Source organism: Python bivittatus, unplaced genomic scaffold, assembly GCF_059951505.1.
Source record: "Python bivittatus isolate LINGU-HERP-01145 unplaced genomic scaffold, Pbiv_v1 ctg000080_np1212, whole genome shotgun sequence".
In the NCBI taxonomy this organism is placed as follows: Eukaryota; Metazoa; Chordata; class Lepidosauria; order Squamata; family Pythonidae; genus Python; species Python bivittatus.
Window position 1 is genome coordinate 870,331 of NW_028277035.1, and position 17,550 is coordinate 887,880.

At 41.7% G+C, this 17,550-nt stretch overlaps 1 protein-coding gene across 1 annotated transcript in view; it reads left to right on the forward strand.

Annotated features, from left to right (window-relative positions):
* The window catches only part of NHERF1 (NHERF family PDZ scaffold protein 1), a 55,499-nt gene extending 38,592 nt beyond the window's left edge, over nt 1–16,907 (forward strand). Inside the window, exons 3-6 of the mRNA XM_007436140.4 lie at nt 2,061–2,214; nt 9,015–9,055; nt 12,658–12,756; nt 15,792–16,907. Of these exons, the coding sequence (XP_007436202.1) occupies nt 2,061–2,214; nt 9,015–9,055; nt 12,658–12,756; nt 15,792–15,959 (462 nt within the window). The 3' untranslated portion in view covers nt 15,960–16,907. The remainder of the gene's footprint in view (nt 1–2,060; nt 2,215–9,014; nt 9,056–12,657; nt 12,757–15,791) is intronic.
* Nucleotides 16,908–17,550: the final 643 nt, after the last annotated feature.

The following is a 17,550-nucleotide window of genomic DNA, read 5'->3' on the forward strand; positions in this document are numbered from 1 at the left end:
AAGGATGCTGGCGCTCACAAGCGCTATGTTGCTGACCCTGCACTGAATCATCGAGCAGGTTTTGCAGATGGACAGTGACCCAGTTTATGGAGAACCTGCAGCGCCTGCAGGGGAATGGGCAAGGGAGATCAGACTGGGGAGAGCAGTGTTGCAGCATCACGATGGGAGCTCCCTCCCTTTTCTGTGTGCATTGCAACGTTGCATGTACTGTACGCCCCTGTAAGGCGACGCTTGCGGTGTCACACTGCAAAAGCCGCTTTCTTCATTCTGATAAAAGCAGTGCGTTGCTGTAGATGCCACTGCGGAGAACAAAATAGGAAACCTTTTAGCTCAAAGTGGAATTAATGTAAGGGCTGTAATATGCAAGTCATATACCTAGATCTCTCACCCTGTGAATGCATTTTGTATTTCCCCTTAAAACTACAGCTGATTTTCTTACTCTCTGCTGTTAAGTCACACTGACTAGTAAGAATGCCTGGGTTGTTCCTATGAGCAAGAGTCAGAGTTGGAAGTATCCACTTTCAGTCTAATTAAAATTCTGATATCTAATTTAATTTATTTTTATGATTTATAGATTGCCCTTCAACACATACATGGGACACATGCAAGCCCACCCTTTACACATGCTCTGAGCATCTATCACCCTGCATTTAATTTTTTTAAAAAATTAACATTTTAAACAGAGCCATGGATGGTCATTAGGCTCTGGTTTATCTTGCTGCTGCTGCTGCAGACTAGCCACATCCACTCCTGACCTGTCTCCTCTGTTAGTCAAGGCACTTCTCTTTTAAGATAACAATCACAATGTGGCTTTATGTTCTCGGTCAAAATAGTCCCTGACCATCTTTGTTGAGAAATTCAGAAACCTCAAACATGGTGCTTTTGAATGATAATACAATCTGCAGCAGACGTTAATGGCCATATTTCCTTCCTTCCTTGAACCTTCAGATAGGGCAAAATTGGGATCATGGTAAAATCTAAATACAGACCAGTGTTATGCTTCTGTTAGACTTACAAACTTCTGAGCAGTAGCTTCCTTTAAATTTAAAGTAATCCAGTGACCTTTTTTCAGTCATGGAAATGGCAAGGGTGCTTCCATTGATGGTTCCTACTGAAAGGTCTACCACCAGAGGTCATAGCCTCCATAAAGATTGGCATCCTGGGGTCATAGAGCTGTTCTTGAATGAGCCTACAGAGGCACTGAGTTCGATAGAATGCATCTGTTGTTGTGATGTACTCACCCTGTTGTGTGGAACCTTGAGCTTCCTTGGAAACCTATGTAAGACTTTTAAATAAGAATGCTAATGTTGTTGGACAACTTTTGGTAGAAAGCAATTTGTCCATCAGTAGTGACCTGGTCTTCAAGGAATATGTTCCATGACCCTTTGCAAGGTGTGTGAGGGTTTCATGTCAGGTACCTGGAACTGGATTTTAATGGGAGTGCAGTCCCTTGAAGGTGGAGGGAATTTCAGAGCCATGATTTAGCTCCATCTACTTCATGTTCAGATGGAGTGCTAAATTTGGAAAGGCAGTGAAGCCTTTCGACTTGGCATTGTTTTTCTCAAAAGTCAGAGCCACAACCCATGATTTGTTCTTGGTTATCGTTCTGTCTTGCTAGGATGGCAGCAACCCAGATATCCCTGTTCACAAGAAATGTTAAACCAACACTAAACCATGCAGGTTAAGGATGGTGAGAGTTACAGCTTGACCCATTTGGAGGGCACCAGATTGGGGAAGGCTGTTTGAGGGAGATTTATGTTACCAAAGAAAAGAAAGAACTTCACTATATGTAATTCAGATAGTCAAACATAATGTAAAATGACAGAGTATGGTAGTTTTAAATATCCTATGACAATGGCAAAAAAGGACTCAGCTATGGTGATTCCTACTGCTTTTGTTGGAGACAGGGCGTAAGACTTATGATACCCTATAGCCCTGTACTTGCTATGCTGCTACTGACTGTCGTGGGGTTGGTGCCAACATTTCTAACTTCCAGGGTTATTGGGTGCCTGCCTGAATATGTGTTTGTTTGTGCTCAGAACATGTTTCTTTCCTGGCAGGTGAATGGGCAATGCATGGAAGGCAAGCAACATTCAGATGTTGTTTCAGCCATAAAGTCTGGTGGAGATGAGACCAAGCTGCTGGTGGTGGATAGTTTAACAGATGAATTCTTCAAGAAGTGCAAAATCATCCCTTCCGAAGCACACCTGAAAGGTGCGGCAGCCATTTGCTACAGAAAATATTCTTGTGGATTGGGTGAGATGAGAAACTCCTTCCCAGATAGGGATGCTGTGAGTGTGTTTGAATGCACCCCCGCAAGATTTGAGGGGGGCATGGGCCTGGTGGATAGCCCGGGCAAGAGCCATTGATACTTCTCCTCATCTTCTCCCTCAAAGGTCCCGTACCTTCTGTTGTGGGGGAACAGTGCAGTGTAGCTATGTCTGAGTCTCAGGTGGAAGTGATTGATCTCACCAGAAACGAGACAGGAATTAATGGCCCCTTTAAACATTAAATAAATCCCAATGTTTCAGAGTGGCCAGGAAAAACTTGCTATATGAACATCCTCAGAACTTTGGGTACTTGACACAAAAGAACTAAAAAGAAGTGGAACATTTGATTGGCTCATTCAGAAAGGCTTAGCTCATTGTTAAATGAGCTACAAGATGTTCTTCCATCTTTAGGAATGTAAGAACCTGCTTTTTCCTGAGTCACACTCTTGGTTTGTTGAGCCCAGAATTATGGCTATAGACTGGTAGCTGTTCTCCATGGTTCAGGACAGTTTGCCCAGCCCTTCCTTAGGACAGTCCTGAAGGGACTGCAGCTGGAGTTTCCTACATTCAAAGCATGTGCTGTAGTACTGAGGGGTATATTTTCCATTGAAGCAAGAGCAAAGTCCCCCAAAGCTCTGGGTCCACTTTCTCAAATGCTGGCCAGGTTCTGCAGATATAAGTGCTAAATGAATGCTACATTTCATATAAATGAAATGGAATATTGGGTATACAAGCCAGTATAAATAAAATGCCAGTCCCTGGAAAGCATGCACTGGCAGACTGGGGAGCTTGCCTTGGGATTGCCTGGCTCCTCTCCCCACAAGTAGGAGTCTTTTTCTATGCTCTCTTACTGGTATTAAAACAATGGTTTAGAGCCGCACCCAGGCCCAAAATAGAATTTTCCTGAAACCCAGAAAGACTGTGCCACACTGGTTTAAATTATTGTGATGAACTAGAACAAAGCACTTTTGAGGCACCTCACGCTATGTACCTTTGCATGAAGTCCCCAGCATCTCCAGCAATGGAAGGATAAAAGACCAAGAAGGAGAGACACATGCAAGCCCATCCTTTACACATGCTCCGAAGGAAGGAATGTGTTTTTCCAAGGCAGGATCCCCACATGAACAATCCTGGATTTGAAGGACCCAATCTTATGTCTGCACTAGATCACACAGATGGATTGGCCATGCGAGGGAATTTTGGTCCTGTGTTGTGTGAACACGTTGGGGCTGTGTGTGTTGAGGAAGAGCAGATTGGAATGTCTATTCTGTCCATTTCAACTGCATCATCAGTTCCAGCCCTTATTCCTGTGTGAGGGTGCTTTTTCTAGCAAGACCACATTCTTCTTCATATCAACCCACGTAGATGTTTTTGTGTTTTTGTCTGCAGGAGGGGGGAGTAGAAATAGTTCAGTAATGGAAAAAGAATCCATATAGCCATTATGTCTACGTAACCATTGTATATTCTACTTCAGAGTTAATTGAGCAGAAGTAATTCAGGAGACAAAGTCTTTTTAATGGTGATTAAACAATACCATAATAGAGAGCCTTACCACTAACTAAATATTAGCAACTAATGCATAATTGAGGGAAATGCTTGGATCTTGAAAAGTGGCTAGAAATGGCTTACCATAATATTTTTAACACACCACCCAATCCATTTTCTTATGTGACGTTGCACATCTTAGAAACAATTAAACAAATCCTTCATAAGAATGTGGCAGAGGTTAAATAAGGTTGCCACCATTTTGTAAGGCTTATATAAGTGGAAAAGGTTTTCTGGTACTTGGAAAAAGTAGGTTTCTAGGGCAGACATGCTTTTGATGATCACAGCAGGTTAGTTTTTAAAGAAAGAAACACCTAGCGAAGGGCATCTGTCCTGGGAAGATACCCTTATGCATGCTCTGTCTGCTGTGTTGGGAAGAAAGGAACTGAATCTGCAATCCAATCACTCCGGAAATGTTAGGGTTTGAGACCTATCTCTAGTAGGGCATGGATAAGAACCCATCATTCATGATTCCACTTCACCTGGTCCACCAAGGCTCAAGGAAAGGACTATTTCTCTGCTCCACAGAGACAGGAATACAGAGTAGCCTTGCAAGAGAGAAGAGACCAGAGTCCTCCTCTGCCATATCATTGACTCAGAGGAGCGAGGCCCGGGGAAAAGAAAGGCTTTGCATCATTGACATCTGACCTTGAGTGATCTTCCGAGAGGCAGCCTTTTGCCCAATAAAAGTGTTCTGTTTGCTCAACAACTCTGAGATGAAAAAGCACAACAGCACTGAATCATCTAATTACTAAATTATTTAAAGGACTTTTAAAGGCTAATTATTGATTTTAAAAAACCTGGGCAGTTCTACACCTATTAGTTTGCATGGCTAACCCTGTGTTAGTGTGATTAACACTAAACTGTTAACAGTTGGGACATATATAAGTATGTTTCACTTCCGTTTTGTACTAGGATTTAATGACCAACCATTGCATTAAACATTATCTCTGGGCAAGAGGGTTCTCATTGAGAATCCAAATTGAGGAAAGTTCATAAAGCAGGAGTTTGGACAGTCTTGGTCCAAGAAAGAGGAACTTCTTATTTTATGATTCCCTGGACCAAAGTTGACCTTTATTACACAATTCAGTCACCTGCTTTAGAGCACTACAGAGTTAGAAATGTTGCTCTGTGTGGAGCGAGGGTTTTCAAGAGCTTAATCTGTCTCTATGTGATGTATCCTCAAATTGACAACTCTTATGGAACACCTGTTTGAATTTGGATTGCCTGCTTTGGGATCCCCTGAAGGGATGGGTATGAGTGGCAGAAAGAGGGAAGCATTTCTGGAGCACCAGTGGGACAGGATTTCCATCAGCTATCCAAGGAAGAAGGAAAATGCTCTCTGGAAGTTCTTAATTAATCAATTTAAACCTTCCACTTTCAAATGGAAATTGCAATCAATAGAAATTGCAATCAATAATTGGCTGATCTAAGAAGATAAGCAAGGTTGGTCTTGGTTGGTCCTTGGCTAGGAAACTACCAAGAAATCCACAGGCTGAGAAGTTGAAGAAACATCCTGGAAGAAGGCAAGGGCAAACGGTAAGGCCGCCAAGACAACTGCATGGATGCGGTCGCTCAGAGTCTCTCTTGACTCACCAAATCAGCCATCAGTAGACACACAGAAATAAACCATATTTACACACTATTCAAAAGAGGCAACAAAAAGCTAAGAAGGAAACAAAGACCACAACACATCACCTCCAGCAGCCAGTACCCAGATAAGCAGGGGTTAATACCCTAATCAAGGAACTGCCAAGGAGAAAACCACACCCCCGCCAACACTGGTAGGGCAAGCTACTGTATATAAAAACAGGGAGCAAACCCCACACTCACCAGCACTGATGATGTTACCTAGTTGGGTAATGAAATGTCTGCAAGCAAGCAACCAAGCTCAGAGAGCACCAAGGACTCCACAGTTCAACCCTGAGAAGCTATTCTCTTCTATTGGAACAGATAGATATAAATACATAGTATTAGCATTTGGAAAAGTATCTAAAGTATTCTAAATGGTTAAAGAGAAGTTTTTATTTTCAGACGCAATATCAGCAGAGCAATTTCTAACCCTAAGAGCAGCAAAGCATATTTGAAAGTATCAGTGGTGCCAGATAAAATCTCTCAGGACAAGGAAAGAAGAGTGTGTGCACGGTGATGATGAAATCCCCTTCCTCGTTCTGCAGATGAATTTGCAGCTTTTCCAGCTGCCGTGTCTTGGCTGCATTGGGACTGCGAGGAGGCTGCCTGCGCCCCTAGGCTGTGCTTGCGGACTGCCCGGAGCCCAAGCAGCACATTGCTAAGGAGCAACCTGGGCAAGCAGCTGAAAGATCTGGATTTTTCCCAAGGGTTTTTTGTCTCCCCTTTTCCAGGGGCTCAGAGTGCTTAAGCTCTGTGTCTTCTGTCAAAGCCTTGTTCCTAGTGTAAGTGCCTTCTTCCTCCCAGTGACAGGAGCCCGATTCTCAAGCTATCCATACCTGGATCACTTTCCAGGTTCATATGCTCATGCCTTCTGGATGAGAACCTCTGCATTTGCAGCAGCTTGTCTTGACATTTGGGGAATGAGCCTATGGAGAGGGCAGTATTATTGCTACTCTTTCCCACCATCTCTCTGGCTTGCGCCATGATGAATGTTGATGATACTGCAGTGCATAATGCAAGACCCAAGGAGGTGGGGAGGAATTCCATTCTCTCTTGGCTGATAGCAACCCTGATAGCAATCCTGTCTCCTCTTTATTCCTGAGAACCTGCCTATTCTCTATGGAGACTTTCTGCCCTTCTAGTTTGGCTCTGAATCAGACCTTTGTCTGAGGGACTGCCATTCATTTTATTTAAAGAAGTCCTAATATTTTGCATTTAATTGTTACATACTATAAGTGGAAGTAGAGCCAGGATCTAAAGAGTTAGGCAGGCTTCCAGCTCTGTCTAGATTTTTGTTTAAGGCAACATGGGGACATGTTTTCTCTCTCCTTCCTTATAACAAAGAATTCATTGTTGTGGCACCCAGCCACCAACTGCCATTTCATTTCAGTTCTTGTGCTTTGTTTGCGTCTTTGGCAAGCACACCTCAGAATTATCTCTGTGATTGTTGCTAAACCACAACTTCAACACCAGCTAACTGCCTTTTCTTCTTCGACACCAACACAGTATCTAAGCCAGAAAAAATGGATTCTGCCTGCTGCTCTTATTTAATGTCTCAGTGAACTTTGTTGAGCATTAAAGCTGGGCTTCAGTGAAACTTCTTGTGTTTGAGGATGTGATTTTTTAGAAAGGGAGAGAAGGTGGATCAGGAAGCAAATATTTGGATCCTAAGTAGATGAGCACGAACAGGAGACTTTCTTCAGTTCTTGGACTGAGCATGCAATTTCCGCTGTGTCACTGATGAAGATTTATTGACAGGAGCTGGAGACTTGTGGAAACCAGTTGAATAACTGGGACACCTTGGCTGAGCTCTCACATGATGCTAAACCAGGATTGTTCAACTGCAGATTACTAAAGAAGCCATAAAGAGCATAAAAGCCAGTTATGTTTGGAATGGACAGCAGTAAAAAGAAACGAAGTTGTCAAAAAACATGGTAACTAGACATCATCACGGTGGCTAAACACCAACCAGAGCATAAAAGAACTGAAAGAAGCTGTACAAAATCAGAAAATGTAGAGAGAACTAGTCCATAGAATCACCGAGAATTGGACACAGTTGAACAGATAGCACCATCATCATCATCAAAGAAGCCATAGTGGCCTGGTTCACACTTTACTTTTAAATCAAAATGAAATGCAGCACATTGTGACCTGTGGTCTTTCCCCATTGCTGAGCTAAAGTGTTCTCTTCCTGTCCTTGACTTGGCAATAAATTATAGTGATGTGAAATGGTTGCTCCCATTGCCGTTCTGTCTCTTGCCTCTGTTGCATCTGATCTGATTCCCCTGCCAGATGATGCTGTTGGTCAGGGGGAGGTGTAAATGACAAAAGCATCGTGCTGTTGCTGTGCAAGTCCCATCCCTTTTGTATGTGTGTTATGACATCACACACACAAAAGGGGCATAGTTTATGTTGTGGTTCTGGATCACATCCTGTGGATTCATCTCTTTATACCCTGGTTATTAAATGCAAGGGGGGAACAACCTAGTATGATGCGTAAATGTGGCCACTGTACTGATTTCATAGCAACCAGGTCTTGATAGGCCTCTTTGGATACATCATAATTTTAATTCAACAACTTGCTTTTGCAGATTCCAAACTTTCCATTAAGATATCATTCTGAATTTTGCAGATTGCTTTCCAGATTCTTGGGTTTGTGAGCATGTTCGTTTTTCCCTTTACCCCAGTAGCATTTAAGAATGTGCAGAAAAAAATTGCTTTAAACCAGATCAGACTCTCAGTCTAATGGATAGTATTTGTCCTGCTTAGCAGTGGCTCTCCATGCAGAATTCCTCATCCTTTGCTACATATCCTTTTTCCTGGAAGTGTCAAGAACACCACCTGGATCCTCCAGCATGCAAAGCAGGTGCTGGATCACAGCTCTAAACCCTGAGTCACTTCAGCTTATGACTTTCCAAGAATTGAACTCAACCCATTGTCTGTGAAACAGCTGACTATTCCACCACAATTTTCCTTTTTATTTAATTTGAATATTTAGATTCAAATGTCTATGAATCAATAAGGCAGTCAGTTGAAAAGTGCAAAAAAATAGATAAAAATAAATTTTAATCAGATGCAAAAGAAGAGATAAAATTAAGCAACTGGAAGACACTTATTTGACCCTTTAACCCCCAACAGCCCCCATGTAAGGTATCTTGAGCCCCTTGAGAAAAGTGTGTGGGGGCTATCTGTCTGTCTATCTACCTATCTATTGAATAAACTATATAACAATATAATTATCACCTACCCACTCTGGTGATGTCAAAATATTATCTGTCAATTCCCCAGGCCAAAAAAGTTGCCAATTTCTGCCATACAACAAGCAAAAGGGATATTGCTCTGTGGAAGTGACTGCAGAGAGGTGGTGTGTGTGCGTGTGAAAGAGAGAGAGAGAGAAGGGGTTCTGATAGTGGGATATGTTTCTGTAACAAAATTGGGAGATTGCAGAGGGAGCAATGATACTTGTTTCAGCCTGTTAAGGGATATGCTAAGGAGTAATGGGTTATAGAAACAAAACTTATTCACTACATTTTTGTTTGTTCTGTTCTTCATTTCCGCTCCCCCTAGGTCCTTTACCAGAACCAGTTGCCAATGGTGATGTGGAGAAGGTAAAACTACTGCCAAGCACATGCTTCGCTAATAGACTTATGTTGTGTTAGAGCTACATTCAACATTACAGATTCACCACACAGACTGCTCTGTGCCATAGGTGTTGGGGGAGGGGGGGTGGAAGCATCAACTGACTACTGAGCAACTCTTATGCCTTCTGAGTCTATGTGTGCCAGGAAGCTGTAAGCGGCCCCAGTTTTCCAATACATTCACACAGGGAATAATATAGAAGCCTTGCATGTGCCAAGATTGTCTTCAAATAGTTGTAATATATTTTGTGTCTCCCTGCTTCAAAAATCTTCCATGTACAAACTGCTCAGAGCACCCTTTGGTTGGCTGTCAGATCAAAAGGGTGACATCTTCCTAAATTGGTAAAGGGAGGTGGGCTGTCAAGGAATTGCTCTTGATGTTCCTCTAGAGCAAAGCAGACCCAGCAGAGGGAGGCACGTCACTCATTTCAGAGCCTGCCTCTTGTCACTGAATAGAATGGCCCATTCTTCACCCTATGGGTGGAATCTCACATCTCCTAAAAGGCCAAGTTACTTCCAGTCTGCTTTGAAAAAACAAAGCCTAATTAAAGTCAGAGAAGAAAGAAAGCCTCATTAGAATCTTAAAAAAAAAAAAAAGCGGAGTGGGGGAGTGGTAAGCATTTGAATATACATTCAGGGGCAGAATGAGGATATTGCCAGACTATGGGTAAACAGGATATATATGTCATGCAATCTCATTTTTTTTCTGGTTGGCCTGAATGTTAATTGGCAAGCTAGCATAGGAGAAATAGTAGCTGCTCTGTACCACAGATGGTCAAATCTCCCTCCCATGTGATGTAATGCAATAATCACCTTCAAAATCATTTCATACACCTTTTTCCACAACTAGAGATAGAAGAATCTTGTTTTTAAACTTGAAGGCACAAGCTTAAAAGGCTCTGAAATGCAAATATCCCTTGGGGCAGTCTTTCGATGTCCACAGCAATTTCTCTCCCAATCTGTCCAGCTCATCTCTTTCCTAGGATTTTCAAAGTTTAGCAAAATCCCAATATGTATGTAGCATTTTACCAGAAATTGACTAGTTAAGTTGTATACATAAGCTGTAGTTCAGTGCTATGAGAACACCCAACACAAAGCAGCTGCAAGGAGTTTTTAATTAACCATTTGCTTGTCATTCAAATCTGGACAAAATGTGGTTAGTCTTAACTGTGCTTAGTGGAAACAAGCCTTTAGCCATAAATTATGAAACTGGCTTGTTTTCTCTAATCATTAATCATGTTTTAGAGTTTATGGCACTGTAATAAACTGTAATAAATAGTGGAAGCAGAAGAACTGGAGGGGAAGTGGCTCATTGTAATAATGCTTGGTCATGTTTAGCACCTGAATACAGTCACTGGAGTAAGAACAACTGGAGAAAATGTTTTCCCAGATGTAGAAAATTTGTATTGGTCCAAAGTCAAGAAACGTGAAGGGGGAATCTGTTCTAACTTATGATGAGAAATTGTGCTGCTGTTGTCACTGAAGGATTCACGTGTGGAACTGGTGATGAAATAGCTGAGTTGATGTGATCATGCAAAAAGCCCTCATAAAATTACAGCAAATTGGAGCATAACTAAATGTTCTCATGTTGCTATGAAATGTCAATCTTTTTGGAATGTTCTCTGTTTGAAAGAAAAGTGATATTGTTTTTCTAACCACTCAGTAGAAGTGGTTAGAATCTTTCTAGATTTGAGGCATGTAGGTCAGCTTTTCCTTCAGCCTATTGCCTCCTTTTGTTTTGGCCTTTTCAGAAATCTTACTAAGTTCAAATAGCTAGAAATTTCTTCCTGATATGGAGGAGCCTTGTGTTGTCAAAGGCTGCTATTCCTGGGTGTTTCCCTTTTAGCTATAGCATTCTCCCCATAGATAGACTGTCTTCCCTGAAGTCTCTATTTCCTACTGTAATGTTAAATCTACCTGGAGTAGGTTGAGCAATCTCCTTTTAATTAATATCCTTTTCTCTGAAATATGAAAAAAGGGTCTTCCTGCTTATCTGTAGGTAGAAGTCAGTACCTCAGAAAAACAGAAGAAATACAGAAATGTGTGCTGAACCAGTCTGTGTAATCCTTATTTTTGAGAGGTTTTAGTATAGATAGTTCTGTCCTTCTCTTTTACTTGTTTCCTTCTAAGGTTGTAAATAAATCGTGCTGAACCTGGGTTTTAGAGAGGTTTGTGAAAATCTATTGCTCTTTGCCCTCTTCCTGCAAGAACTGGGATGTTAGGAGCTGTCCATCAAACTTTTATATGAAGTAACTTTGGAATGTGATTCTTCCCACTCTGATACAAAACCTGGAGTAAAAACAGAAGGTAGAGAAGACCTGCTTAATCAAGCTGGCGTATAACTTAAACTGCCATAGGGTGTCCTGTTGTGGTCTCAAGATAGTTGGTGGCCAAATTTCAACAAAAGTCTTGAGATCTCTTCTAGCTTTGATTTAACCAGTGCAGAGAACTGGAGTGTCTTACTTTGATCTTTTCTATGTGTTCCACCCCTTTTTGTGGGAGCGGGAAGAATGGCTGAGAGATGGAGCCTAGCTGGTGATTAATCTTTCTCCGGGATGTGGAAATTGGATGATGCCCAGAACAGGCTTATTAGACTGGGGTCTGTCAGCCAATCATGGGTTTAAGGATCAGGTTTTTCAATCTGCTGTCAGTAAGGAAGAGGGAGAGTGCCACCTTGTTCTTGATGTGGTTGGAGTATGAAGTAAGGCAGAAAGGTTAACAGAGTATTTCAGAGAAGATCTGATTTCCTCATCTCCCTTTGTTAATGTGAACTCCTTCCTGCCTGCTTTTGCAGGGAGTTGTGACATTTTGGATAATCCTGCCCTGCAGCCTGGCCTATTTCTTTCTTTCCAAAAAGCTGAGCTGTGCCACCTTGCCCCTTGGCTCTAAAAAAAGGAGATAAAGTTAGCAGACGGGGAAAAGAATAACTGCTGGACATGATCTCCCACTCATTGGGTTGTCACCCCTTTTTCAGAATGGCTTCTGTGGCATCCATTCTATTTCACTTTATAATATTATTTCTAATGCCATTCAAAGTGATTGGTCAAAAAAGAAAAGAGAGTCCACACAGCTTCCTTGTCAAATAAAGAAACATTCCACTAAAGGTTCCTCGGAAAAGAGAAGATTTGCCACTGCCCCACAGCTCAGAACTCTACAAGAACAATAATTTTGAATCAACTTGTTATTCCTGTTAAGTATGTTAACGAGGCTTTTTCTGGCCTCATTGCCAGCAGCTCAGAGGAGAGTTTGAGTGAACCTTGGTACAGCAAATGATGGCCTTGAGAAGAAAGACATGGACACTGTGTTTTTACTAGATAGACAGACCAGTCCTTATGGGAAGCCAGTGTGCCATAACAGTGAATAACTGAGTTGGGAAATAGGACTATAAGGTCATTATGACAGTCCTCAAATCCTGTTAAAGCAAAACAAATAGAGTGGACTAGGTAGAAGGAAAGCATTGCAATAAAAATGTGTTCAGTTCCACTGTCTTTAATTTGAAATAATGCTGTTGCCTACTACTTAAAGAGCCCTTTCCTTCCCTTAGGTTTCAAGTTTTTCTTTCTTTCTTCTAGGGGAGCCTTAGAGATGACCAGTCAGAGACTGATCCTGAAAGCCCTTCTAGCCCAATGACTGTGTCTCCTTCTTCAATTCTAAGTGAACCTTGCACTGAGGTATGAATACAGCCTGGGCCTAGTGGGCAAACGGGAATGATGAGTGAGGTGGAACATCCAGTGAGAGGTGTGGATAAATACTCCTTGGACAGTCTCAAAGACCAGGAGGATGGATATGGTATTATTTTGCAGTGATGGAGAAGCTAGGTCCCCATCTGTGTGGTAAAAAAAACAATTTTCTCTTAACATGGTAACAAACAAGTAAACATTCTGTAGTTTCTTTTCTTGGCTGCTTGGAAAGATTACGTTATTCATACTTTTTTAAAAGAGGTGTGTTAAATGCTTCCACTTTTTATTTGGTGAGAAATAGCTAGTGAAGACTTGATAACAGATTAGGAATTGTAAGGTTTTCCTGCTGAAAACAACTGAAGGGAGGGTGATTTGCTATTTGCACCAAGGATGGCAAACCCTATCTTCAGGATCAAATAGTGTCCAGGGAGAGTTATTTCAGGGGCAATAGGGTGGGGCTCCCAATTTAGATTGGGAATATGATGTCAAGTTGGGACTGTGTATTACTATTTTTCTTCGAGAATTATATTTTGAAAAAAAGGGGACTAAAGGTAATATCTCCTTTGGCCATAAAGCAGATCTGATACTAGGCAGAGTCACCCAGGTTGTTTCTGTATGAATCCAATGGAAAACCCCAAATGTGGCATACTGTAATACTGTAGGAGTATGACTTTTGTGGTTCAGAAAGTTGATGAGTCTTACTGAATTCTGTGAGTGCCTAAGAGAGAGTTATTTAGCCTAGCCTCACAGGCTTTTTCTGCAAGCCCCCAAAGTGAATGGGATCCTTGCTGCAAATGATGCTGGTGTTCTGGTCTTGTAGAATCACACTGGACATGGCATTGCTATAGCAGCTGTTAAAAGTACAATTTCAGTGTAAATGGAACAGAGGTATGGGTAAGGAAGGAAAATAAAAGGAGTGGAGTGCTGCATTGATTTTGTCCATTTTAATGGATCCTGACAACTAGATAGTCTGTAGATACTCTTAGGGTCAAGCTTCCTGCTATGGTGTCATAAACCAGCTTTCCTATATGGGAAAACATATCAACCTAAATATTCTCATAAATCAAAAGAAGTAGTGTCAAAGTTACACTGTGGCATATCTTGGTACTGGGCCATGAAGTACTTCAAATTCATGCCCCATGGAACTGCACTATAACCTCCCTTTTTAGGGGAGAAAAGGGACAACTGTCTGACTCGTACTTCATGCTAACATCTGTATATGTCTCTCTAAATGACACCCTACAATTTTGGTCACATATAAAGGTCCAATTCGCTTTTCTGTTGTTGTTTGGAAAGCTTCTTTGTGGCCCATCGCTTAGTACCACAGTAATCAGAGGACACATATAGTCCCTGAAAATGAGCAGAGTAAGCAATGTGAAGTCTACCAACCAAATACAAGTCTTATTTCAATTCTCCTTTCTAACCTCCTACCCCTTTAGGTAGTCATGGTCCAATTTCCTGATCTTTTTCAAAACATGTGAAGAGAGGTATGGAGATAGAGAATAGCCTGCACTGCAAGAGACAGTGAAGAATTTCTGAAACTCTCTCATGTGATCATAAGAAGAATCCTGCTAAGTTAGATCAGTGGTCCATATACCCTAACATTTGGTGCTACACAATGCATTCAGATACATTTAGCAACATATAATAGGAGGTGATCATTCTTTTCTACTGTTGCTCATTAGCAGCTGATATTAAAGGAATCTTGCTTATGATTCTAGAGGTGGTTGTAATGGTATGTGGGAAAGACCTTGGGAGACTGGGCCAAGAGACATTGCTAAGGGAACAGTCAGATAAGAGACAGCCTAGCCCACAGCTGGTTAGTGGGAGGGGAAGAGGCTCAGAAGAGACCCTCCCTAGTTTCTCAGGCTGTAAAGGAAACAGGGGTGGGGGAGAATTGTACTTTCAGACTTGCAAGATTGATGTCAGCCTTACTAGGTAGACCAGACAGGAAACACAACAGATGAGTTAATTCTACTTTATTGTAAAGCTACAGAAGATTAACAGAATCTTGCAAGTCTGAAAGTATAATTCTCCCACCATCTCCTTTACAGCCCGAGAAACTAGGGAGGGTCTCTTCTAAGCCTCTTGCCCCATCCACTAGTCAGCTGTGGGCTATGCTGTCTCTTATCTGACCATTCTGTTGGTAACATCTTTTGGCCCAGTCTCCCAAGGTCTTCCTCACATACCATTACCGTGGTAGACAGGCATCAAGACTAGTATCCATAGATAGATAGCTCCATTCTCCATGAGTTTATGAAGTCCCTCTTTTAAAACCATTTCAGTTGGTGTAATTATTGCATATAATGAAGACAAATTTCATATTAATTAAATACTATGTAAATAAAAAAGTATTTCCTTTGATCAGCCCTAAATCTACCTGCGTTTAGTAATGTTCTTCGTGTTTAAAGTGGTTTTTTTTTAAAAAAAATTAATGGTATAGCAATCAACAGAAGCGTTTGCATGGTAAATGATACATGAATTAGGCTTAGAGTAATCTTCGACAGAGGTGGGAGTTAAGATGGAGAGCCTTAACCATAGTTTAGAATCATGGCTTATAGTCATGGCTGTCTGTATTCCTGAACCCAGACAGGGAATTGAAGAACAGTGACCCACCTCGCCTCCAGCCTGTGGTCAGAGAGCAGGATGGCAGGAGGGATCACAAGTCACAGCTGCTCCTGCTGCAGTGTTTCCATTGTCCCTTGGCTGTTTCTTTCTCTTGTAGTAAGTTCTGTAAAATAAAAATTAAAAAGTTGGGGAAAGAGTAACCTTTTCCCATCCTGCATCCAGCGAAAAAATTCCAGTCCCTGTAATGCCAGCCAGGAGGAGAAGAGAGTAGTTTGCCTGCTAGGCACCTTCATAGGCCTCATACTCATGGCTACTCCAAACTATAGAGAGGTGTGTCATGTAAATGCACCCAGTGATAAGTGCCTGGGCTTTGGGTCATGCATAGGACAGATGCCATTTCAGGTACCTGCTACGTACTCTACACTATTGTTTGCTTTTGTATCCTGTTGTTCTTACAGCTGCACTCTCATGAGAAGGAGGAGAAGCTCAGCACCACTTCTGATCCCGTTCTTGACTTGGACATCCCACTGGCAGTAGCCAAAGAGCGTGCCCATCAGAAACGCACCAGCAAACGGGCACCACAAATGGACTGGAGCAAGAAAAATGAACTCTTTAGCAACCTGTGAAGCACCCCAACCCCCAAGCAGGGAGGTGATGTAAGGGCAATATTGGAAAATCTGGCCAGATCACCACCACCACCACCCACTTTCTCCTAAGCCTCCCTGTCCCCTACAGAGATGCATTTCCTTGCCGTTCTCCTCCTCCCCTCTCTTTGCTTAGAAATGTGGATGCAAGATCTTGTGTTGCCCTGGGTCACCTGAAGGGGCAAACAAATGGCCTGACAATTCTGCCTGTGCTGTTCTGGAGAAGCCGTTGTATTTAAAGAGGATGATGAGACATTTTCATACACCCTCTATAAATAGCTCACATTAACTTGTGGATGTGAGTCCAAAACGAATCTGGTGTCCCTGTTGGATCTGTAGCAGAAGGTACTGTTGCCCACATCACTTCTCTGAGAAGAAAGTTTTCTTCTCTCTGCCTTTCTCCCTTCCCAAATGTTCCCACATGTCCCTTCCCAAATGTTGTGTGCGTGTGTGTGTGTGTGTATACATACACACACACACATGCATGCATCCATGCATGCATGCGCAGGACAAGGATGAAATATGTCAGATGCAACACTGAGAAGGGGGACAGTGTGATGCATAGCTCTACTATAGGTCCGTTAGCATTAAGATAGCTGAAGCTAAACGTCTAAAACCATTAATCCCTGTAGATCTCAACTGACTGTCTTCAGAGAAATTATGTTGGATGCTGATTGAACTATTCCAGACTATGTCACATCAGGACTATAGCCTAAGCTTAGCATAGAGTACTTTAAATCCTAATTTGATTACAAATGAACATCCTTTTGTGGGCCAATGCTCTGTCCTCTTTTCAAGGAACTGCTTTGCTGTGACCGGAGAGAAACATTCCCGATGCTCTACCTTCTTCTATTTCTTCTATTTCTTCTTCTTCTTCTTCTTCTTTTTTTTTTTTGGTCACGACCTTCCTAGATTGCCACTATGAGAAAGGGCTTAGTAGGCGAGACCCAAGACTTCTTGCATTGCCTCATATGTGCTCTGGAGCTTTCAGAGTTTGGGAAGAGGAATAATTGAAAACTATTGTAGCAGCGAGCCTGTGAAATTTGTTTTCTTTTGGCCGGGGGATGTGGTGGGGATTCATATCTAATGCAGCAACTGAAAGCACACAAGGGTAATATCCTATGTGCAATTTACTCCAGGAGATGGAGCCAATCAGGGTTTTCAATAATTATGATTAATTAACAATTTATTGATACAGTGTTTCATTTCTGGAATTTATTTTCTAATTATGGCTCGTTTTCCTGTATCTATTTATAGTATAGAAATCATTCCTCTTCCATAAATTTTTGTTTTTGTTTTTGTTTTCCTTGATTAATGTTTGATGTCAAATGCAAGAGAATCTGTTTACTGGAACAAAAATGCGGCCGTGATTTTGTGTGCTTATTTAAACTTAAGATTTTTTTGGAAAGGTCACAGTTTATGAGGAAGTTCAAGTCTGTGACTAGGCAATCTCTCTGGTTTTATAACTTAACTGGGGTACAGTGAGAGCTGTAAATCCAAGGCCAGAACCCAGCTGATATAACACAAATAACATACACCATGATTTTTCCACTCTTCGAAACAGAATAGATGA